Below are 25,590 nucleotides of genomic sequence, written 5' to 3'. Positions count from 1 at the left end.
ACTCTGGCTGAGGGAGAGGTTGAAGACGGGAGTGAGAACATCAGCCAACTCACTAGCACATGCTTTAAGGACCCGTCCTGTCTGGTCCTGCTGCCTCAATACATTGAAGGTCATCTAGCAGACTGCCTGCAGAGCTGATGGTGCTGATGTACCCGGTCACATATTCAGCATAGTCCTGTATATTGACAGAGCAGATCTCCTGTGTGGCTGCAGTTTGAAACACATCCCAGTCTGTTTGGGCAAAACAGTCCTGTAGGATGCTCTCAGACTCTGTGGTCCACAGTTTAACAGGTGTGATGACAGGGTTCGATTGTTTCAGTTTCTGTCTGTAAGCCGGGTACATGAACAGAGAGATGTAGTCAGACTGTCCAAAGTGGGGATGTGGTGCAGCCCTGTATGCACCGTGTATGTTGCTGTAGACGTGATCCAGGGTGTTAAGTAATGTTGCTGCGAGATGCCACAAATCGTAAAATCTTTCATTGTTAAGTTTGTAGTCATTTTAAATCTGTAAACAGAGTAATTCATTCGAGGAAGCTCTGTGTCACAGAGGCCTTGATGAACACACCCATGGTTGTTGGGATGAATCATTCCCAGGTCAGAGCTGGATTTTTCTAATCCATCCTATGTGACACATAGCCAGCTAAAAATATGCAGCAATGCTTTTCAGGTCATTTACAGTAATTGCATTAGTGGCATATCGGTATAAACACACCCAAATAAAGACAATAAACACCATCAGCAGCCAGCACACAGACTGGCTCCCTGATACCAGCACCTGTTAAAGCTTCAATTATTCCTAGTTTATGTAGAAGAAGAAATGAGGTGCTACAGCTCCTGCTTCTGTTAGAAATATCACAGTTCCTACTCTGCTCTGTTTTGTTTCACTGGTTCACACTCATACTGTGTCATCACTCATTCAGGTTCCCGCTGGACGCGTCCTGTTTAACCTTTCAGCTGAATGCCACACCAAACTCACGTGTTTCACACTTCCAGTACAATAAGTATTAATTCTATTGTTCTTGCTTGTTCTCTGCACGAGCGTTGCCAATATGCACGTGTGTAAACCTGGCACGCTGTCACAGCATTGCACTTTGAACTAGGAAGTCATTTTTACAATGACAATTTTGGTTTCCACTAATTTTCTAAAACAGTTACCCCAAAAGAGATGACAGGTGAAACTGCTAGTGTAAAACTTCCTGGTATTTTTTGTTATTCAGCTGTTCACGTGCTATCTATAAATATACTGAACAGTGCTGTGGGTATAACAGACTGGTAAAGAGGGCCAGCTCTGTCTTGGCCAGTCCCCTAGACTCCAAAGAGGAAGATGTTAGCCAAGCAAAGGTTTATTATGGACAACACTGCAAACCCCCTGCATGATACTGCGGAGGCCCTGAGCAGCTCCTACAGCAACAGACTCTTCCTGGCACTGTGTAGGAGACAGGTTCTTTATTCCTGCCTGTCTGGTTAGGCTCCTCCTACGCTCACCAGACAAAACATGACACACATGCTTACCAAATCCTTGATGAGAAGGAAGAATGAGGCTTTGGGAATTTAGGCCACGTAGTGAAAAGATTGACAAACTAGCTCATGTGGACATCAAAGTTCACTTCCAGTTGGATGACACAGTTTTATTTGTTTGAGCTATTAGCATTCATCTTTCAGTTTTTAGTGAAGTTTTATTTGGCTTAGTTGACTTACTTCCCTTACAACTACCAGAAAAAAAAATCACAGTTTGGTGTTAAAGTACTTCCTGGTACTCTGAAAGGCCTAAAGTGAAACTCCACACGTGTTCCCCTGATCCCCAACACAGCTGTCAGGAACAATGACAGAATGATAAATCATCTTGTAAACGTTTTCTCACGTGGCTGTTACGCCCATGTTTTTAGCCTTGCTAACTGTTCCTGTTGTGCTGCTCACAAATATGCAAGCCTTATTTACGTGTAACACACTTAAATATAAAGTCTGGAATTCTCGGGATTCAACACACTAACAAACTATTTCTTTGTTGATTTTCAAAGCAGACTAACCTGACATAACAAACAATATCTCCATTCTGGAAGTAAGGAGCACAACCTGCCTGTTTTGTTAAGAAAGCTATTATGATAACTCCAAATATCCCAGTCTCAACTAGTTTGGGTCAAGTTAATGGTTGATATGACTTCAAACACTGAGGCGTCCTCCCTAACTGATGTGAAAAGCACCTGATAAAATACAGAACAGATTTTTGAGCTAAATTAAAAAAGTGATGCCTGTGAAACCAGTTCAAACCTGCTTCCTGTCAACATTATGCCAGTGTGATTGCGTAAAAGGAAGCAACGATTCAATATTAATAATTATAAATGATTAAAAAAGGAAACCCAGAATGGACAAAAAATGCAAGTAGATAAAAAGGGATTTTACATGATTAAAGCAACTGACATGGAAAAAGAGACACAACAAAGTACTTTCATTATTATTATACATATTGGTTACGCTCATCAAAGAAAAAACACAAGAACAACAAAAGCAAACACTCTTCCATCACTTTGGACGCCAGTATTTGTCCCAAAATGAACAATGTTGGACTCTGTGGATAAAAGGCAGTAGACAGAATTTAGAAAACAAGAAAGAGCTAAAACATTGTATTTACTTCTTTCTAATCAAAACCATAAATTAGATCAGCGGACTCAAATGTTACTGAACCTCTTCTGAAAGTTCACAACTGCATTAAAAAAATGATAGCATATAGTCAAAGTCAAAGTCAAATTTCTTTATATAGCACATTTACAACAACAACCGTTGACCAAGGTGCTGTACAATTAAGACAATTAAAAGAAATAAAAACATATGACAAGAGTTAAGAAAAAGAATCATAAAACTAGAAGATTTGAGTGAGAAATAAGATAAATAAAAGTAATACAAACTCATTCTGATTTAAAAGCCAAGGAATAAAAGATACAGCAAATGAACAACAATCAACTACGTATTCTTACTAGGTGATAGGTCAACATTTTTTAATGAGTGAATGACTCATTAAAAAATGAGTGAATGAGTCACAGCTCATTGTTTGGTGACTTAACAAAAATAAAAACACATTCCTCTGAAGATGGTCAGGTACAAGTACTGAAAGTGAACAAGCATGAATGAAGAAACAGCCAAGAAACAAACAAACAACAACATTTATTTTTCACTTCCCGTTTTACACTTTCAAGTAAAAGATCCACGCAGGATCAGTCCCCTTCCTCCTGACATGTAAGAACTGAAGTCTCTCTCACAGGTTGAGACAGTGGTTCCCAAACTTTTTTTGCTAACCCCCCTTTGTTGTAAAAGAAAAATGTTGCCCCCCCCCCCCCCATCTAAACACCCCCGCACAAACACATCCTCCGACCACACACACCCATATTTTGTTTTCAAACTCCATTGCAGTTTATTTCACACCTCAAACATTTAGTAAACAATTAAGCAAATAGACGTAAACTGCAATAAATTACAGGTAGTAATAAAATAAATTACTAACTCTTTTACGATGCGTCAGGGGTCGGCAACCCTGGGCACGCGTGCCACAGCTGGCACGCAAAGGGTTAACTGATGGCACGACCATAGCTGGAGAAGTTCAGTAACATTTGAGTCCGGCCCACCATCGATGGTGATTTTCCATTGTTATGGGTAATGAGTTTTTTTTTTTCTTTTAGTAACAGTATAAACAATGAAAGCTGGTGGATTGGCCAGATGCTGGCAGATGTGTAAAAATAAGTCAGTTGTTTGGTGGTGGCTATGGCGGAGCTTCCACAGAGGCCAGCAGGTGGATGAAGGAAAGAGAAGCAGGAGGAGGAGAGACCCGAGGCGGCCGCCGGTGTTCCAGATTAACTGGCGTCGCAGATTATTTGGCGTTGGTCGAACAGATGTGTGGTAGACTTGCTTTTCTGGAGCAGCTACTGACAAAACAGCAAATAAACATCAAATGTGTCGTCTGTGACACTTGTGAGGTTACCGCAACCACACTCTGTCAGTCCTGTTGCTGTTGAACAACCAAATGTTTAAAAATGTCGCGAGGTTTAAAAATGTCGCGAGTTTACCTGGTGATATCCTCATGCAGGAGGCGAGCGCGAAAAAAGCTTTCGGCAGAAGGTGGTACCACACTGTGTGTGTGGACGTCCCCTGTACAGAAGGCGACTATAAATGTTGTGCATGCTAAATAAACAGAAACAAATGATCCCTGTTGTCATTGCTTAACGATTGGTTTTAATCTTGACAATTAACGTTGCTGGCATTGCATCTTTCAATATGTTTGTGGGTGGATTTGAATGCACCAGGGTAAGTGCAGCCACTCAGACTCTACTCAATGTGGTCATAGAAACAGGTGCAGATGTGTCACAAGTTAATCTAGTAGTAGGCAGGCTTTGGCACTTGGCCACAGGTGGCAGTAGTGGACTGACCTCCATTTGAGACTGCTCCAGCTGCTATGTGATAGTCAGTAGATCTGCTACAAATTGCAGATCATATGCAAATTTTGGAAATTACATTTTGAATATTCCTAACATAGCTTTAAAACCAAGAAATTCTAACTCTCCCCCGCACTCAAAAACAGATGACACACCAACTGACACACCTGAGTCACTCACTTTCTTAAATCCACTCACTCTCACTGGCTGTTTATTACTAATCACTGTGTAACTGCTGTAAATTCATAGTAACTGCAATGTTGTTCAACAGCAACAGGACTGAAGGACTGTGTTTGAGGTATTCTCACAAGTGTCACAGATGACACATTTGGTGTTTTTTTTGCTGGTTTGTCGGTAGCAGCTCCTGAAAGGCAAGTCTGCCACACATCTGTTCGACCAAAGCCAGTTAATCTGGAACACCGGTCCGAGTGTCAGGTGAACTGAACCTCTATGGGATCAGAACGATGCCACCTTGAAATGAAACCTAAAGAATTATTGAAACGGAAAAAAAATATTGTAACTGAAATAAAGGTACTGAAAAATCTTGTATTGAAACTGAAAAAAAAGTTTATAGTGAAAAACAATTAATTAAGCTGTAAATGTTTTGTTTCGCTTTTTTTTCAGTTTCAATCTGCTGGCACTGTTTTGGCGTCTGGGGGCGGGGCTTCCGACCCGCACGTATTTGCATACATTATCCGATTGTTCAGTCTGACGTCACTAGTCGTGTCTGGGCCTAAACTCCGCTGCAGGTCCATATATCAAACGATCACTATGGCATTACTGAGAGTTGAAAAACTGTCTAAAGTCTTTCATCTTTAATAAAATGATCAGCGTTCTGCTCTACCAGGTGTAACAATTGAGTTTAACATCCAGGCATCCATGAAAACGGAATTTATGACATTTAACAAAGTTAGAAGTTAGCAGGGAGTTAGCTCGCTAGCTTCTATCTAAATACAATATAGCATGTCCTGACTGCGGGGATTTGGAAACAAATTAAAACGTACAGCTCTGCTATCACTTCCAGCATAAATGAAGACAGAAAACTAAACAGCAGTGACGTTTGTAGGGTTACTGAAGTTTGGCTAGCTGGTATATAATGATGTGCTACGTGACCGCTAGCGACACATATAAGCATAATATAAACAAGCTAACTTTTTTTCCACTCGATAAAAGTTAACGTGAGTGTTCTCGGTGGTCAGAAACAAATGTAATCGCATGGCAGGATGCTATAAAAGGACCAAACTTCAGCCAGGAGAACAACTGAGATAATCCATCCACAATACGAGGTTAGTCATTCATATACTGCTGCATGGGCTGGGCTGTAGTTACATCCTAAGGTTTTAAAAACTGAGCTTAAATAAATGATTAGTGGTAATAAAAGCCGAGGGAGGTCAACAGTGATCACTGACTGTTTTAGAAGCTTTTTGAGATCAAGTAGAAGAAAATACATAACATTAAACATGTTAACAACACAAAAGCCATATTAAACGCAGACTACTTTAGACCCGGAAGTAGGATTCGTCGCGTCATCACTGAACAACCGGATAGAGGCCACTAGTGCTGACCAAGCTGCCATCTTTCTCTTTTCCCATCTTTCAATGGCTGCTTCAATTTCAGCTTGACCTTCTAAACCGCAGGTAAGTAATCATTTTTTGTCATCTTTCCTTGCTGTCCCACTGGACTGGACATTAGTTTAGTTTTTTTAGCTACATCTGGTGAAGTTGTGGTAAAATACTGGTATTAGCCTATCCGTCGTAGCAAGCTAGCCTGAAGCTAATATTTGCTAAATTTAGGGATACCCGTGTCTCATTCGGAGTTGGAGGCCGGTGTTTTAGGAGCGGCACAAGATCTCATCAACAGGCAGTGTTGGGGAGTAACATAATACATGCACCGGCGTTACATATTTAAAATACAAAATATGAGTAAATGTATCCGTTACAGTTACCGTTTAATAGGTGATATTCAGAATACAGTTACTTTGTTGAAATAAATGGATTACATGGTGGTATTTTCCTGTTTCATATGTTAGGCTATGGTCTCTCTATTTTTGGTAATTCCACGCCGGTGGAAACCCAAACAAAACACACAATAAGAGGCTCTAATGCCTGTCTCTCTATCTCGCGGCCCATGTCACCCCTACTTACGGCCCGTGAGTGAAGAAATATTTTTAAAAATGATTAGGCTCTTACACTCAAACAGATATACGTGTGTTTGCTATACCATATATCAATGAGAGAAGATACGACCTCTCTCATGACCCTAGGAGGTGTGTGATCTATGCCAGAACACTCTGTAGAGGAGTGAACACACTCCCCTCTTCACGCTACACAGAGTTGTTACAGACCCCCTAGGATGAGACATTCTTTCAATATGCAATCAACTATATATTTCTAAATGATTATTAATTTCCAAGAATATATGAATATGTATTTCTAAGCATAAATGACAACCCAACAATGTAAGCCTTACAGTCGCTGTTTTTCTTTTTGTTTTAATTGTATTTTTTCTTAGTTTGATCCTGCTTACATTCTAGTATCTGAAACATTTATTGTTGCTAATGCTGTAGTTAGGATTTTGTTTGTGGAGTTACTTGTTTTTTGTTTCCAGAGTATTACTTTTGTACTATGAACAGTGTGTCATGACTTTGTGCTTATTATCTTTTGGGCCATTTCCTGTTTTCCTTTTGTAGTTGGTCATCTGGCTTGCTTTGAGTTCTCCTTCACTAATGTGGTTATCTTGATTTTCTACATTTGGATGGCGTTTTTCCGACTCTAACTGCTTCCATAATCCAGCCATCTATCTGTTGAATTACTCTGTGCCTTTGAGTTTGTCTTTTCTTTTTCTCTTGATTTTGGCTTTTGCCATTCAAGATTTTAGGTTCTTTATTGTCACTGTAAAAAAAATAAAAATACAATGAAATGCAGTTGCAGTCAAGAATTAGAGTCAAGAAGGCAGCGGGTCCAGATGGCATCAGCTCAAGGGTCGTCAGGTCCTGCGCAGACCAACTGTGTGTGGTGATGGAGCCCATCTTCAACCTGAGCCTGAGGCTGGGGAGAGTCCCACAGACTTCCACAGGCACAAATATCCTCCACTACAACCATTGAACATCCAAGGTATGGACATTGAGGCTGTGGACAGCTACAAGTACTTTGGTGTTCATCTGAACAATAAACTGGACTGGACTCACAATTCAGATGCTCTCTACAGCAAAGGGCAGAGCAGGCTGTACCTGCTGCAGAGACTCAGGTCTTTTGGAGTGAAGGACCCGCTGCTGAAGACCTTCTATGACTCTGTGGTGGCCTCAGCCATGTTTTACGGTGTGGTCTGCTGGGACGGCAGCATCTCTGCCGGGGACAGGAAGAGACTGAACAGGCTGATCTGGAGGGCCAGCTCTGTTCTAGGATGCCCTCTGGACGCAGTGGAGGTGGTGAGTGAGAGGAGAATGGTGGCTAAGCTGTCATCCCTGTTGGACAACATCTTCCACCCCATGCAGGAGACTCTGACAGCACTGAGCAGCTCCTTCAGTGGCAGGCTGCAGCCCCCACGGTGTGGGACGGAGAGACTCCGCAGGTCTTTCCTTCTATCTGCTGTCAGACTCCACAACAAAGACTTCAACCGATCAAACACACATCTACACATGTGCAATAACACTAAGTGCAATATTCTTTTCTGGCATCGTTGTATTATACTCAGTTGTATATAGCATTTGTATTCTATTTTATTCTATCGTATAAAGTATTTTATTTTATTCTATTGTGTACAGTTGTGTACAGTATCTTATTCTTATTCTATTCCAGTGTTTTTCTCATTTTTGCTATGTAACTTTGCACTGTCCACTTTCTGCTGTAACAAAACAAATTTCCCACGTGTGGGACTAATAAAGGTTGTCTAATCTTAAAAAAAAAGGGGGGAATATTTTGATAGTGTTTTTTGCACTCCGCACAATAGATATGTTTTCTGTGCTCCATTTTCTAATTCTAACTTTAGAATTTGTCTAAACTCTGCGTTGGGATAAAAAGTTAAAAGAACACAGCAGACTCTCAGGGATTCAGTTCACATTTATTTCAGCTTAAATACATCACAATAATCCAAATTTTTACAATAATGACAAGAAATTATATATACTCGATGTCTTACATGCACATGATATACTGATGTTAATATACTATTGTGGTACTATGATCTACGTGCTACCAACTAAAACAGACATGCACCTCTGAACTCATAAGACCATGTGACGTGTCCCTGATCTTAAACCAAAGATCCAAACAAAGTTGGATTCATAAAGTTCTTTTAATTATACCATATTAATAAATTACCGAAGAATGAGTAGTGTAAAAATGTAGGCAGGATTCATGCAGTGCTATCCACCGTAGTGATCGTGTATAGGTTCATCTTATAGATCCTAAACCATCACTAATGTGTCGTTGTCAGATAACTGTGGACTTATCAGTGGAAGTTTTATCCTCATTTACATACATTTGTCCTCCCTTAGCAGACATAAGTGGATGGTTCAGATGAACCCTCGCTTGGGTCTTTAGCTCTTTTTAAAAACCTCTTTATAGATATCATCAGGAAGATTAAGAGACATTAGCAAACCTTGTGGTTAACTTATAGCTTTTGACTGGAATAAATAAATAAATAAATAAATATATCCAAACACCTTGCAGGAGCTAAGCTTGGGCTTGCAGTCTGTACCAGGACAATATTCAGGGTGTTCGCTTTACTCTTGGGAGAAGAATATTTTCTCCTGTTCTTGGTCTTTTGTTTGCATTTACAGATTACAACTTATCCAGACAATGAATGTGGATGCTCTCGAGGTTTTAAAAAGGATCCTCCGAGTCTCTCGCTCAACGTGCTGAAGTGTCTACAGTGATCCCAGCCTCGATCGGGCAGATGACCAGCTGGGCCATGTTCTTCCCGTTGTCATGTATGCAGGGGTTAAAGTACGGATACAGCGGCTCAGTGAAAGTGAGCCCGCTGTAAGTATAAATGTGAGTCTTTGCCTCTGTGTTGTAGAAGGACACCGAGCCTTCTTCATAGTCCAGGAATATACCGACTTTCTGAGGAATTTCTTTAAGGTGAAGAGTGACGGTGGGCCCAGCGCAGGCATACAGGCTTCCACCGTTGCGTCGGCATATCGCCCAGTAACCGTTATCAGGGCGAACTGTGATGGCGCCCTTCCTGTTGATGGACTCCCGGGCCACCCCAAGATCCCAGTCTGTTTTATCCCCAACCTGAAACACAAAGAAGGACAAAATGATGCTAAACTGCAGAGTAGAGCTTCATTTCTTTAGGTTGCTTTTTAAATGATAATAAATTTTTACTGACAGTAAACACAGCAGATATAAAATCAGAAGTGAACATCATGTAGCCACCAGGGGGCGTAAAGAGTTTTATTTTCCTGCCTTCTTTAGATCATATACATTATACAGTCCTAGTCACAGGTTGTGTCGTTGTGTCCATGTGTAATTTTCTTTGGTGTATTTTAATCCAAATCTTACTCTAAATAAAGCTGTTGTGTTCCACTTTGGATAATATTCACACTGATCACGACTATAAGCTGTTTAGCAGTTATTTATTTTATCCTTTTATCCTACCTGAACCACCCAGTAACGTTTCCCAGATGTGAAGCTTTGTTTTCCCAGCACGGCGACGCAGGAGTCGAACCTGCGGGGGTCGTCAGGTAGCGGGGTCCTCCACTGCTGGTAGCTCATGCTCACCTGTGGATTGCCAGGATCACATTCATACAACAACTACTGATGCCGTACTTGTCGTTATTTTGCATCTGCCTGACTTCTGATCCACTAGTTTCCATCATTATAGTTCCTGCATAATATTTGTCATCCATTAGCTGTTGTCTGTAATTCACAGACTCTAATTTCACAGACAAGAAATGCAATTTCTCAATAACAGGTGTTTTAATAAGCGTTTTCCCAATAATATTACAGGGCTAAACTGAACTGGTGTGTATAACTAACTAAGCAAATGACTTTACACTTAATTATACAAACAGCTGCACATGTATCAACACTTTGTTGGATCATTTTTTACAGCAGGACAAGACTTTGTTTAACTCCGAGCTCTTGTTAAGGTGTTACAGTCAGGAATCATGCAGCTGATAATTACAGCTCACCTTTTTATTATCCGGGGACAGGACCACCCAGCCAGCAGCAGTAGCAGGATCCAGAGTTACATCCACTGGAGACAGAAACAGAAAAAAAACACATAAAAAGATTTGCTATTTCAGATTTATTCACATTTTTCAGGATTAAAGAAATAATATGAAAAAATAACCCTGTTGTTTTGAAGCATATTGTTACTGAAGTCACCTTTTTTGGCAACAGAGTATCTGTATTCTGAGTCATGTACATGTATAAAGATTATTTGAATCAGTGTGAAGAGCCACTTTCTTTCTACTGACATCAGTAAGAGTCTTTATTAGATATGATGGTGACAAATTTTCAGTCTTGTGTAATCCATATAACGTAATCACAATATAAATATCATATCCATACACATACCTGCATATTTATTCATCTTGTTTACCTCTGCAGAAGATCAGAAAAGAAACTGTGTCATTTTAGTGTCATTAAACATTAACGTAGAACAATTAAAATATTCACTAATATTTTAGCGAATGTTACAAGATTTATTTTTGGACCCTAAGTGTATCACTAAAGTTAGTTATGTGCAGACTTATAGTGTAAAATATGATATAAATATATATGCAATGCAAAAAGTGGCAGGATTATGATAAAACCAAAGGAACCGGTGATGCAAAGAAAGTCTTGTGTTCTAAAATCAGAGACTATAATGTCATGTCATCATAAGGATTACAGACCCTCTGCACACAGCTTCCTCTCCAGTTCCTGGCAGATGTCGACCAGTTTGGAGAAATTTCTCCTCACAGTCCGTGCGTAGCTCTCCGATTGGACTCTGATGTCAGCCCAGTGCTTGACGGACATCGGAGCAGCCAGATGTAAAAAGTTCTAAAACAGCATCAGTGACAGAAATGAGCACAAATAAATGATTTCACTAACAAGCAGATAGGCCGGTTTGTATTCATATCATATTACAATCGCTTTAGATGCTTTAAACTTGCTTGGCCGAGCAGAAATATTAAACATAAATACTGATTCTGACCTGCTGGAGCTGAACTGGGTTCTCAATGTGCTCCAGGAGGTGCAGCTCACTGCATCTCTTCTGCAGCTCATTGATCTCCTGGCTGATCTCCTTGAGAAGCTCCTCTGCTTTCTTCTCAGCCACCTCCTGCTTCCGTTCGATCTCCTCGATGAGCAAAGCCTGGTTTCTCTCAATGGCAATTACCATCATTGTGGCAGTCTGAATGCTGGCCTGTATCTCTCTTTCTTTATTTCTCTGCAGATATGAAAAGAGTTTAATTAATATGTGAAATATGTTAAAATGCACCACCTTTGTACTTTGCTACCCCTTCTTCAGTGAAATGCAAAACAAATTAAACTTATGGAAAAACTGCTTATATACAATGATTCTTATTAATATGCCCATAATTTAACACATTTCCCCCCAAAAAGAAGACAAAGAAGATGATCTCAGTGAGACCAGCCTGCAGTCCTCTGATAACAGTTGATCTATTGTCCCAACCCACCTCCAGCCCTGCTTTTCCATGTCTCTTTATGTCCACATAATGAAGGTTTATTATATCAATAAAAACAACTAATAAAAAATCAAAAGAGCTCTTAAAACAGAGCCACGCTGCCATATATGAATTACTAAAGATGGAAAAATACTTTGACTGAAGTAATCCTGACTTTAGAAGATATGCAAGGATTTTAGCTTTTGAGTTTCTATAGTTTCTCTGCCCTGTAATCAGAGTCTTTTGTGCACAAGGTTACTTACACTCTGCATGGATATAATAGCAGGATAAACTGCAAATAAAAGCCAAAAGTGGATTCCAGGCTTGAAAAGTGAGGCTAATGCATTTTTTAAAATGACCAGCAGGGGGAGTCTCCTCTGTCTTTTAAATACAGTCTACATGAAGCAGAACAACACTGCTGTTTTTCTTCTGGTGTGAGCTTCTACAAACAAATTGGTTGAAGTTTTGTTTCTTAGAGAGCAAACAGGCCGAGAAATGGTCATGTCTGTAAATGATTAAAAATCAATGCTCACTTTGCTCAGCTCCATTGACTGTTTGATCTCCTCGGTCTTTCTGATTCGGGTCTGGATCATCTGTTGATACTGCTCTTGGGTCTTCTTTATCTGAGTCACTATAGTATAGTTACAGTCAACCAACCTTTGAAATCTTTCAGTGATTTCTTTTAAGGTCCAATTCACCCTGAGTTCGGGGCGACTTCTGAAGGATTCTTTGCACAGCGGACAATCCGACTTTTGCGCCACATCCCAATAACGTTTGATGCACTCCAGGCAGAAATTGTGTCCACATGGGATAGAGACAGGGTTTTTGAAGCTGTACAAACAGATGCTGCACTGAAATTGCTCTTCAGACAATGTGGAGGCCATGTTTCTGACAGAGAAATAACATTTTGTTACCCACACATGTTGAAATTCTTCTGTACACTATGGGATTTAAACTCTTTAGGTCAGATTGTAAAGATGCAGGTTTATAAATCTAAGTTTAAAAAAACGAAATGGCAAAGCAAGAAGACTAAAGGATATTTTTAAACATAAGATCAAAGTAAAGCGTCCAGTGTGCCCTTTTCACTTATATTTCACAGAACAGGGCAAAACACATGAAAGCTCATCATGCTGTAGCACAGAGAAAAGTGGACAGATTTATTTCAGATGCTTCTAAGACAACAACTATGTTTAAGTTCAATCTGCAGACTGCAAATATACAAGGGTTCACAAACAGAGTCTGAAGGTCCTAGTGGCAACATATTGTTACATTTTTATGAATCTAATGGATTTACCAGTAAAGAGATCAAAAAATGGGCTGTGAAAGAGGCAATAGAAGGAGAAAATCTCAGACTTTTCATTGACTGAATTATTGACTACAATAATTTTCTTTGTAGTCAAATTTAAAATCAAAGAAATGCTCATTATTTCAGCGTAGATTAACTAAATTAAAAGAAAGAAATTTTGAGACAATGGGTAAAATTCAAATGAAAACAATATAAAGAGAAATTGTTTCTGAACCTTTTCTTACAATTTCATCACTATATTAACTATTTTACTCACTTACTTTAATTTTTTCCCAATAAATCAGCCCTCAGCTCTTTATTAATGCATTTTATTTAGCCACTGCTCTCCCCTTACTGAGTTCTCTCTAACACTCAAACTCCAGTCAACGTGTTAAAAATGTAAAAGTAGTCATAGTTGTTGCTCTAATTTGAAGATTGAAACCTGAGATTACATCCACAATACACACACCTACATTTTACACATCATCTCTGAGATATCCACTTTTACTATTTCTGTGCCTCTAATTAAAAATATTGCCGTCAATATTTGGATCAAAAGTCAGTCTATCTTGAAGAAAAGGCAGCTGATGTCTTGTTTCATGTATTTTTATTCTCTATGCTATCTGCTTGGTATAAATAATCACTTACTTGTTTAGGTCATGCAAGTAGACCGTCCTTGAAAGATGTGAAAAATGAATATCCACAAAACACGCTTGTCTCTCTATAAAATAAAACATGGTACAAAGTTCCTCCCACAGTGGAGTTTCCCAACGAGTTATACTGGTTATTCTTGTTCTGACTGTTCGCTTTTCCTGGTATCTACTCTACATTTTAATTGCTATAATAATCTAATAATCTACCTTCCTCCACAGATGCCGGTTAAAATGTACAAATAGAACTAGAAAAATGGAAATACAAATAGAATAAATAAATAAATGGAGAGAAAAATTGAAGTGTTAAATAGATTTGTGTGCAAAAGAGCTATGAGCTTAATATGCTGGTTTAATATGTAAGATGACCTTATGTGCCAAAATGATTATGTTACCTTATATTATCTTGGGAAGAGGGATGATAGTTGTGGTCTTGAAGCATGTGGGGATGGTACTCTGGCTGAGGGAGAGGTTGAAGACGGGAGTGAGAACATCAGCCAACAACTAGCACATGCTTTAAGGACCCGTCCTGTCTGGTCCTGCTGCCTCAATACATTGAAGGTCATCTCGCAGACTGCCTGCAGAGCTGATGGTGCTGATGTACCCGGTCACATATTCAGCATAATCCTGTATATTGACAGAGCAGATCTCCTTGGTGGCTGCAGTTTGAAACACATCCCAGTCTGTTTGGGCAAAACAGTCCTGTAGGATGCTCTCAGACTCTGGGGTCCACAGTTTAACAGGTGTGATGACAGGGTTCGATTGTTTCAGTTTCTGTCTGTAAGCCGGGTACATGAACAGAGAGATGTAGTCAGACTGTCCAAAGTGGGGCTGTGGTGCAGCCCTGTATGCACCGTGTATGTTGCTGTAGACGTGATCCAGGGTGTTAAGTAATGTTGCTGCGAGATGCCACAAATCGTAAAATCTTTCATTGTTAAGTTTGTAGTCATTTTAAATCTGTAAACAGAGTAATTCATTCGAGGAAGCTCTGTGTCACAGAGGCCTTGATGAACACACCCATGGTTGTTGGGATGAATCATTCCCAGGTCAGAGCTGGATTTTTCTAATCCATCCTATGTGACACATAGCCAGCTAAAAATATGCAGCAATGCTTTTCTGGTCATTTACAGTAACTGCATTAGTGGCATATCGGTATAAACACACCCAAATAAAGACAATAAACACCATCAGCAGCCAGCACACAGACTGGCTCCCTGATACCAGCATCTGTTAAAGCTTCAATTATTCCTAGTTTATGTAGAAGAAGAAATGAGGTGCTACAGCTCCTGCTTCTGTTAGAAATATCACTGTTCCTACTCTGCTCTGTTTTGTTTCACTGGGTCACACTCATACTGTGTCATGACTCATTCAGGTTCCCGCTGGACGCGTCCTGTTTAACCTTTCAGCTGAATGCCACACCAAACTCACGTGTTTCACACTTCCAGTACAATAAGTATTAATTCTATTGTTCTTGCTTGTTCTCTGCACGAGCGTTGCCAATATGCACGTGTGTAAACCTGGCACGCTGTCACAGCATTGCACTTTGAACTAGGAAGTCATTTTTACAATGACAATTTTGGTTTCCACTAATTTTCTAAAACAGTTACCCCAAAAGAGATGACAGGTGAAACTGCTAGTGTAAAACTTCCTGGTATTTTTCGTTATTCAGCTCTTCATGTGCTATCTATAAATATACTGAACAGTGCTGTGGGTATAACAGACTGGTAAAGAGGGCCAGCTCTGTCTTGGCCAGTCCCCTAGACTCCAAAGAGGAAGATGTTAGCCAAGCAAAGGTTTATTATGGACAACACTGCAAACCCCCTGCATGATACTGCGGAGGCCCTGAGCAGCTCCTACAGCAACAGACTCTTCCTGGCACTGTGTAGGAGACAGGTTCTTTATTCCTGCCTGTCTGGTTAGGCTCCTCCTACGCTCACCAGACAAAACATGACACACATGCTTACCAAATCCTTGATGAGAAGGAAGAATGAGGCTTTGGGAATTTAGGCCACGTAGTGAAAAGATTGACAAACACAAGGATTAGCTCATGTGGACGTCAAAGTTCACTTCCAGTTGGATGACACAGTTTTATTTGTTTGAGCTATTAGCATTCATTTTTCAGTTTTTAGTGAAATTTTATTTGACTTACTTCCCTTACAACTACCAGAAAAAAAATCACAGTTTGGTGTTAAAGTACTTCCTGGTACTCTGAAAGGCCTAAAGTGAAACTCCACACGTGTTCCCCTGATCCCCAACACAGCTGTCAGGAACAATGACAGAATGATAAATCATCTTGTAAACGTTTTCTCACGTGGCTGTTACGCCCATGTTTTTAGCCTTGCTAACTGTTCCTGTTGTGCTGCTCACAAATATGCAAGCCTTATTTACGTGTAACACACTTAAATATAAAGTCTGGAATTCTCGGGATTCAACACACTAACAAACTATTTCTTTGTTGATTTTCAAAGCAGACTAACCTGACATAACAAACAATATATCCATTCTGGAAGTAAGGAGCACAACCTGCCTGTTTTGTTAAGAAAGCTATTATGATAACTCCAAATATTCCAGTCTCAACTAGTTTGGGTCAAGTTAATGGTTGATATGACTTCAAACACTGAGGCGTCCTCCCTAACTGATGTGAAAAGCACCTGATAAAATACAGAACAGATTTTTGAGCTAAATTAAAAAAGTGATGTCCGTGAAACCAGTTCAAACCTGCTTCCTGTCAACATTATGCCAGTGTGATTGTGTAAAAGGAAGCAACGATTCAATATTAATAACTATAAATGATTAAAAAAGGAAACCCACAATGGACAAAAAATGCAAGTAGATAAAAAGGGATTTTACATGATTAAAGCAACTGACATGGAAAAAGAGACACAACAAAGTACTTTCATTATTATTATACATATTGGTTACGCTCATCAAAGAAAAAACACAAGAACAACAAAAGCAAACACTCTTCCATCACTTTGGACGCCAGTATTTGTCCCAAAATGAACAATGTTGGACTCTGTGGATAAAAGGCAGTAGACAGAATTTAGAAAACAAGAAGGAGCTAAAACATTGTATTTACTTCTTTCTAATCAAAACCATAAATTAGATCAGCGGACTCAAATGTTACTGAACCTCTTCTGAAAGTTCACAACTGCATTAAAAAAAAAGATAGCATATAGTCAAAGTCAAAGTCAAATTTCTTTATATAGCACATTTACAACAACAACCGTTGACCAAGGTGCTGTACAATTAAGATAATTAAAAGAAATAAAAACATATGACAAGAGTTAAGAAAAAGAATCATAAAATTAGAAGATTTGAGTGAGAAATAAGATAAATAAAAGTAATACAAACTCATTCTGATTTAAAAGCCAAGGAATAAAAGATACAGCAAATGAACAACAATCAACTACGTATTCTTACTAGGTGATAGGTCAACATTTTTTAATGAGTGAATGACTCATTAAAAAATGAGTGAATGAGTCACAGCTCATTGTTTGGTGACTTAACAAAAATAAAAACACATTCCTCTGAAGATGGTCAGGTACAAGTACTGAAAGTGAAGAAGCATGAATGAAGAAACAGCCAAGAAACAAACAAACAACAACAACAACATTTATTTTTCACTTCCCGTTTTACACTTTCAAGTAAAAGATCCATGCAGGATCAGTCCCCTTCCTGCTGACATGTAAGAACTGAAGTCTCTCTCACAGGTTGAGACAGTGGTTCCCAAACTTTTTTGCTAACCCCCCTTTGTTGTAAAAGAAAAATGTTGCCCCCCCCCCACCTAAACACCCCCGCAAAAACACATCCTCCAACCACACACACCCATATTTTGTTTTCAAACTCCATTGCAGTTTATTTCACACCTCAAACATTTAGTAAACAATTAAGCAAATAGACGTAAACTGCAATAAATTACAGGTAGTAATAAAATAAATTACTAACTCTTTTAAGATACGTCAGGGGTCGGCAACCCTGGGCACGCGTGCCACAGCTGGCACGCAAAGGGCTAACTGATGGCACGTCCATAGCTGGAGAAGTTCAGTAACATTTGAGTCCGGCCCACCATCAATGGTGATTTTCCGTTGTTATGGGTAATGAGTTTTTTTTTCTTTTAGTAACGGTATAAACAATGAAAGCTGGTGGATTGGCCAGATGCTGGCAGATGTGTAAAAATAAGTCAGTTGTTTGGTGGTGGCTATGGCGGAGCTTCCACAGAGGCCAGCAGGTGGATGAAGGAAAGAGAAGCAGGAGGAGGAGAGACCCGAGGCGGCCTTCAGTCCGAGTGTCAACTGAACTTCAGGTAAGAAGTTATGACCTGCAGTCTATCTGGGTCAGATGATATAAACCATGTTTAGGTGGAGTTTATTTTTGTTGTGCTGACTTTTTACAGTCAGTTACAATAACTCGCACTGCATACTAGCTAGCAATTAGGTGGGTGCTATGATGTTACTGATAGTGAACTTTGTTTTATTCATAAGGTTAGTTAGTAAAGTTGCCAACCATCAGGTAAAAAACGTAATCGTCCCGTATTCAGAGAAAATATTACGTGTTTTGTATTGAGCTGAAAAGGAACACAGTTTGTCCCGGACTTCAGATAGGATGAAAAAGACACAAAGCTGGATTTATTCTGTCTTTGCTGCACAGCTGCCTCTTCTTCTCTCATTCTCTCCCCCTCTCTCTACTGTTACTACTTCAATCATGAAATGATGTCGCGTTAAACAACAGCAGCACGTTTAAGCTTGATCAGCTGCTGTTAGAATTTATTTAACATTAATTTCTAGTATCAGCTGAGGTTTGCTGGAGCCACAGCTGTAAAGCTGCTGGTCATGATGTCGGTTTGGATCTGTGGTGAGAGGGAAACACGAGGATGAAACCAGGAGATGTCCTTACTGAATCATCAGAGCTGTGATGGAGAAACAGGTTTACCTTTTAGGTGACATGAATGAGTTGAAGGGAAGTTATGATCTGTTTCTGAGAGACAAATAACACCAGGATCCTTTTCTATGTATCTGACAGCTGGTAACTGTGCAGGGGCGGATCTAGGAAAGTTTTGCCAGGGGGGCCAGGTAGGGCATTAACAGGGAAAGGGGGGCACAAAGAAATACTTTTCTTTCTTATTCTCATTTTGAAATATCTAGCTTTTATTAAATAATTATCTAAATCTTACAACCAAAGTTTTTATCTGACGTAAAATGTATAGAATGTAAAATGTACATCACTGTCACAACAGCGTTTGTTTTCATTCAAAGGCTTTATGGCTGTAATACCTGGTGGGCCGGTCTCTAGTCAAAATGCCCGGGCTGATTCTTTGTCCCAGTCCAGCCCTGTGCACGACACGCAGTGAATTAATCTGAGAAGGTGCATCAAAAAATAAATGGCCAGGCCAGCGGTGCACATCGCAAATTAGCTCGCATAGACACATTAGTTGTGCCGCTTCTTAATGACGGTATCTTAGCTAACAACCCCGACTACCAGATTCAACTTGTAATTGGCTAAAAATAACTTAGCCTACTGGTGAGAGGGACGTTGTTGGCTTTCCACATTCTGACACTTCAAAAGCTTCAGGAGCTTCAGGAGCTCAGCACAGCATCAGCACCACGGAGATACACGGATACATCCGTAGACTCGAGACACAATGCGTTTTTGGGACTTTCAGGCGTTTGGACCGATGTTTTATTTTCTGATCAAACCAGAAAGCTTTAATGAGCAGCTAGATTTGTCTCGCATTAACTGGCTAAGGTAATGCCAGTTAATGTGACATCCAAATGCAACTGATTGAAATAAATACCTCAGCTCTGTGTTGGTCAATGTTTGCACAACTATGAACGTAGCTGGAACCCACAGTTCATGGAGCCGCATTTTCACCTGGACATCACTACCTGACAAGTTTTACTGTCTTCAGAACATTGCAGAGGCCTTATTGACAGTATTTGGCTCCACATATCTGTGTGAGCAGATTTTCTCCCACACGAAGAGTGTCCTCAGGTAGCCGTCTGAATGCTGGAGATTAACATGTGTATCCCCGTATTAACAAACATGCCATACTGGCTCAGTTTATTTTTCTTATCAGTGTTGTGAGGAGACCATAAATAGCATTTGCATGTTATGGATAAAAAGTCCTTTTTTTTGTTTCAAAATAGCTGATAACTATTCGCTGATAGCTGCCAACATCTGCGAACAAATATAATTCTATAAAGTGGTTCTATATAGTGTGTAAATGTTAATATAGAGCGTTATTAAATTTATTGCTAATGCACTCATATGGCACATTGACTTCTGAGGAAATTTTAGATGGCACTCGTCATCAGAAAGGTTGCCGACCCCTGCTCTACTGTCTCCTCGTCGGCACCTTTCCATTCAATAGCTTTCTCTCGGGCTTCATCTCTTGCGTGGGCTCTTTTATTCTTGCAGGTAAATGTTTATTCGATTAAACGTGTTGCCGGTGATTTTATTTTATTACATTTTTTATACAAAAAGGGGTGATCCAGTAAGTGTGCTCAGGCACATGTTAGCTATCTATGCAAAACTAGTAGCGTGACTTCAGATTATTTATTTATTTATTAAAATGAAATGAATACACGTGGTTTACCGAGTAACTTTTTGGGTGACATTGGTTAATTATTTTTAAGGCTGCACAGATGCTTATTTTGCAGCTAGGAAAATGTGCAGTAAGCAGTTTTCATGCATTCCTGTAGCCCTGAACTTTTCACGAATGTCCAACGCAGGTGCATGGGAAGGCCATGGACTCAAAGACTGTAAATGTTAGATGGTCACACAGTGATTTTGACTATTGACTTGTAGGCTCTGCATGTCCAAGCCAAAATATTAGTTTTGTCAACTGCCATGTTTTTTTTTAAAAAACTAATTTCTTTTTCTTTCTTTCTTTCTTTTAAAGCCAACAATCACATTGTTTGTATGATAGCATAGTGGGCTAAGTTATTAGCTAACAATAGCAAGCTTGGTTCAAACTGTTAGCATGAATAAGCACATGTTTGTTAAGTAATTAAATACCAGAATGTCACTCATTAAAAACTGAAGCACAAACCAAGTCTATTTTGGATAGGCTCATTTCTCAGGTAATTCCATTAACACAATAAAATACAAGTTCATCTGTAATTGAGACAGTGTGAAGGGTTAAGTTTAGTTGTTTTTGTGGAAGTTTGTTGCTCGTCGTCCCTTCAGGTGTGCAGAGGTTTTGAACTAGTTGTTATACAATTTTATTAAAATGCTCAAGGTACCAAAAGTGCAAACATGTTGGAAATTTTTACTATACAGATGGAGATGGAAAAAACACCACCGTGTAGCTGCTATGAAGGGGAACCCATGCATTGAGGCTAAAACATTTTTTTTTGTTCAGGGCTCAAAACATTTTACCCCTCCGTCATAAAAGGCTGATGGAGTATTGCTGTCACCCTGCTGGACATGGGCACCCATGTTGGTGAATGTAAAAACTCAAAAATGAAGCGATTTTATCAATAGGCGTCAATTTGAAACAGTCTCAAATTAACACCATAGGTAGATGCCATAGGTGTATCTACTAAAAATCTCGGTGACTACGGTGTCACGTTTTCTGAAAATCTCATGAATGCGTTGACTGGATAACAAAGTGAAGTAGGAATTTCAGATTGATACCAAAGGTGTATCTACTAAAAGTCTTGGACAAGTTTAAATCTTACTGACCTCGACCTCAAGGTTAGTGGTCAGAGGTCTAGTTTTCTGAAAATCTTGTGAATGTAATAACTTGAGAACCAGTTGATGTAGGATTTTGAAATTCATTCCATTGGTGTATCTAGTAAGAGGCTGAGGCGTATCCCTGGCTGACAGCCAGCATTTTTTTTAAATAGAGTAAAATTAGGGTTTTAAGATGGGCATTGACTTGCTTTTGGAGCCAGCCTTAAGTGGCTGCTAGTATCGATTTATCAATTTATTTATAAAGGTGTTGTTATTGGCGTTTGTAATGGACAATAAATAAAAAATTTAAAAATACGGATGTTAGAGTTGATGCTTTTGAGATTGTGCTAAGATATATATATAACCACTGCTTTTATGTGTCCTAATATGGTTGTGATTGTGCAGAAAGAGCGTGACGATTAGCAGCTTTATTTTCGGGTTTAGAAGTGCTAACATAAGATGTAGGAAGCAGTCTCATCGCTATAATATTTCATTGCACACAAGAAACCACGAGTTCTTGTTTTTCTAAGTTAAGCAGGATTGCTTACTTCTGCTTTTGTGTTTAAAGGTCATGCCTAAATGGAGTGACTTGAGATGTCACGCCATATATGATGTCAGGAAGTGTCTAACAAACAGACCCACACACATGCATATACGGGTCGTGTCCAAATTCATGGGCTGCATCCTCCTGAGGACGCATTTGTAGGCCGATTATGTCACAGCGACGCACCGAAGACTGTCCTCCTTTTCCCCGAATTTGAAGGATGGGCCGGGTGTGTCCTTTGTGGCTTACCATATCCCAGAATTCATAGCGTGGCCCAGCCAAACTCCAGTTTTCAACAATGGCGGCCGCTACTAAGTTTTTAATTTTACTCTTATCAATCTTTCTGGGTCACAAAATAAACTTTTAACATATTTTCAGGCGAGAATGTGGGTGTGTAAACTTCAAATATCTGCTCGGTTTATCAAGATATCGCATATTTGCAAAAGCGCTCCAACATTTTCAGAGACGTCTGTTACCCACCAGCTCGATAGCTAGCCGAGAGCTCGAGGGTCACTAGAGCCGCAGAGAACGGTACAACTCCCGGCACATAAATCTCAGATCACCGCGGAGTTTCGCTACTCGGGTTAAACGTAATATGTAAGTCACTTAGACAACCTAAATGTTATTGTTGGGCTTTTTTCAGTGTTTTATTTGTTTGTGAGTAAATCGGTTTGGCTGAGATTAAAGTTATTAGATTAGATTAGATAAAATAAAACTTTATTAATCCCCCGGGTGGTTTTCACACAGCTGAATAAACGGCAAACAGAAAATTGATTAAGCAGAAGTGTGAGATGGTCGAGAATTTACGCCAGTGTCCTGTTATATTTTACATAGCAAGGAGCAGACGGCCGAGTTTATTAAACTCCACCGAGACGGCGGTGACGCAAATCAGAAGGCTAGACCGTCCAATTCCACAGCTGTTTACTTCCGGTGTACCCGACCTTCTGAGGACCCGGCCCACGTAGACCGCGAAGGCCGGGTCCTCAGGAGGATGCAGCCCATGAATTTGGACACGACTATACACACACACAACCTCACGCATGCACGCTTCAGACTGCCACGTGATTTGTTGAACTGTGTATAGCTGCTGTGGCACTTTTACCACCAGAAGATGCTGTTAGTGAACTCTAATTTCTTTTTCTGTCAGCTTGTTGTTGTTTGTGGCATTACAAACAAGCGATGCCAACAGGAAGTTGCAGAGTGCCCTCTGGTGTACACACTATGTAACATCAGCAATCATAATATGGTCAAAGGGCGTTTCTCCTATCAGGACTTTTTATCAGATTTTTATATCTCATCAGTTATAAATTCCAATACCAGCGGCTCTTCCAATAGCTACTAGAAGTCAGTAATTTAAGCCCATTGGTAAATTGGTGGGCTTTACAACTCATCATGTTGGACATTAACAAGTATGAGAATTTATTTGGTTTATAAATGTGATGGAGGTGTGGTGTTTTGAGGATGACAAAAAATGGAAATTATCAGTCTGCATTGACCAATCAGCTAATCAGTTAATTATTTCAGCTATACTGCATAGTATCTGTGCTTCCTATTTCCTCCTAAATGCAAAAACAGGTAACGACCTGAAAATTGTGAAAAAATTAGGCTGTCTGACTTTTGGTGTTTAACTTCTAAACCACTAACCCTAATATTTAAAACTATTTAAGTTATCATGAAAAAAACAACAAAAAAAACTCTGCTGTAGCCCCACTGCAGTTGTTGCAGTAGTTGGCAAGTGAAAGAGGTACTGATACTTAATCCCTTGTTTGTTTTTCAGTTTTTCATCCAGATAAACCCACAGAACAAATGAGATTTTCTGTCCATCTCCCCAGAGAGAGCCTTCGCCGACTTCCTGTTCGCTCACACCGTCCTCCATCTCGTTGTGATGAATTTCATTGGCTGAGGCAAACATGTAAGTGCGTCTAAGTGTTCCACGACACAATGGAGGCTATGCCATGGTTTGATGGTGGAATTTCAGCCAGCGGTGTTGGGATCTTGTCAGATTTGACGGTATTGTGAATGCTGAAAAGTACCATTAGATTTTGATTCACCATCTAATACCATCTGACCTAAATGTTATTGAAGCGGTGTCAGAGCATTTTGACAGACAACAGAACAAAAGGCAGTCAACATCCAAAGCTTTGAATGGCCTTCAAGAAGCCCGGAGAACTGCTAGATGAAAGCTTGCCCGAAAGAGTTCAGGCTGTGTTGCAGAATAAAGGTGGTCATACTAAATATTGACTTTGAAGCTTGGTAGGATTATACAAGGCCCTTATTTGCATTATATGCAGTATTTCTGTATGTATTTACACATGCTTCCTATTTCTCATTTTTCCTGGCAAAATATAAAGAAAGTAGTGGTGACTCCACACTTTTGCACAGCACTGTATTTCTGTGCATCCCCCCACCCCCCAACTTCTGCAGCTTCTTATACACAGTAGGATTGTTCAAATCTGGCTTTTCAAATGACCATTTAGTGCTGGTTATTGCAAAGAGACATCCTTTCTTCTTTTCAAGGGTGGCAGGGAAGAAAACTCTAACATCCAAATGGTTGTAGTAAAGGACTCCAGGCTCAGTGGTGGAACACACATCTTTAGAAGTTGTGCATTTCCATTTTATGCCACAGTCCAAAATGTCCCCCCCCCCCCCCCCCTTTTTTTTTCTTTCTAACTTCGGGGTCTAAGCTTAAGCATATTCAGTTCTACATAAAGAAATGAATACTGTATTAATGTGCCAAGACTCAGTTTTAATTGGAGTGGATTTACGGCAGTATTGAAAAGTGTTCCATAAAAATGCAGCAATTTTTACTGCAGAATTCAGGGGTGTGAGAATAATTGCACGGATCCACATCCGGTCATATTTAATCATTCTAACTGAAAACCATGTGGTGAATGACTGCTTTAAGTCTTAGACATCAGCAGACACTTTGTGTTTTCCCTGGAGATGCTCACACAGACTTTTACTGCAGACACCTGGGGTTCTCTCCACCTTTTCTCTGCCTTCACTTTTCAAGGTACAATGCATCCAAGTGTCCAATTACCTTTAAACAGCGACACTAGAAGGACCCTAACTCCCACACATTTCTTTCAATGTTGAAGTGAATCTATTAGGATTAAAGCCTAGACTTCTCTTATTTTTAAAATGAATACTTAGAGTCAGAGCCTGGATAATGAAATGTGTAACTGTTAAACAGAACAACGGAAACGGAACAGAACAACACAAGAGCCCCCCCCCAGGAATCCAAACAGCGAAAACAGTCACAGAACCAGCGGGCACAGGGGCCCCTGGCACACACAGGGCTGAACCGGCAGGCACGTGGGCCTCTGGAAAACACAGAGCAGACTGCAGCTGCGCAGAGCACTGACCCTGCTCAGGCAGCGACAGCCAGGTGCAGT

At 39.9% G+C, this 25,590-nt stretch overlaps 1 protein-coding gene, 1 long non-coding RNA gene and 1 pseudogene across 3 annotated transcripts; 2 read left to right on the top strand and 1 right to left on the bottom strand.

The window, feature by feature from the left end:
* Positions 1–5,978: 5,978 nt before the first annotated feature.
* On the top strand, positions 5,979–9,660 carry LOC120737577. The gene is made up of 2 exons (XR_005696767.1): positions 5,979–6,058; positions 9,202–9,660. It is a non-coding gene; the product is annotated as an uncharacterized LOC120737577 (long non-coding RNA).
* On the bottom strand, positions 9,241–14,162 carry LOC120737573 (nuclear factor 7, ovary-like). 2 transcript variants are annotated; one of them, XM_040038368.1, is made up of 8 exons: positions 13,973–14,162; positions 12,573–12,927; positions 11,568–11,801; positions 11,266–11,413; positions 10,946–10,972; positions 10,558–10,622; positions 10,022–10,144; positions 9,241–9,658 (listed from the first exon to the last, which is right to left on the bottom strand). In XM_040038368.1, the coding sequence occupies exons 1-8, from the start codon at positions 14,059–14,061 to the stop codon at positions 9,272–9,274; spliced, it is 1,428 nt and encodes a 475-aa protein (XP_039894302.1). In that variant the 5' UTR covers positions 14,062–14,162; the 3' UTR covers positions 9,241–9,271. The 2 variants fall into 2 exon arrangements, with proteins under 2 accessions (XP_039894302.1, XP_039894303.1); XM_040038369.1 differs by lacking the exon at positions 13,973–14,162 and having other exon boundaries at positions 12,573–13,965.
* Positions 14,163–20,226: 6,064 nt separating this feature from the next.
* Positions 20,227–24,098, top strand: LOC120737535 (annotated as a pseudogene).
* The last annotated feature ends 1,492 nt before the right edge of the window (positions 24,099–25,590 follow it).

Source organism: Simochromis diagramma, unplaced genomic scaffold (genome assembly GCF_900408965.1).
Source record: "Simochromis diagramma unplaced genomic scaffold, fSimDia1.1 OVJJ01000413.1, whole genome shotgun sequence".
NCBI lineage: Eukaryota > Metazoa > Chordata > Actinopteri > Cichliformes > Cichlidae > Simochromis > Simochromis diagramma.
The sequence above is the reverse complement of the archived record's forward strand: the minus strand, read 5'-3'. Positions and strand labels throughout refer to the sequence as shown.

Bases quoted from the DNA above. Each gene is read 5' to 3' on its own strand.
- LOC120737573 (XM_040038368.1), bottom strand. From the start codon at position 14,061: ATGTTTTATTTTATAGAGAGACAAGCGTGTTTTGTGGATATTCATTTT. The intron at 11,802-12,572 runs GTGAGCATTGAT...TCATATCTGCAG, and splicing joins AGTCAATGGAGCTGAGCAAA to AGAAATAAAGAAAGAGAGAT. The intron at 10,973-11,265 runs GTCTGTAATCCT...GATCTTCTGCAG, and splicing joins GAGGAAGCTGTGTGCAGAGG to AGGTAAACAAGATGAATAAA.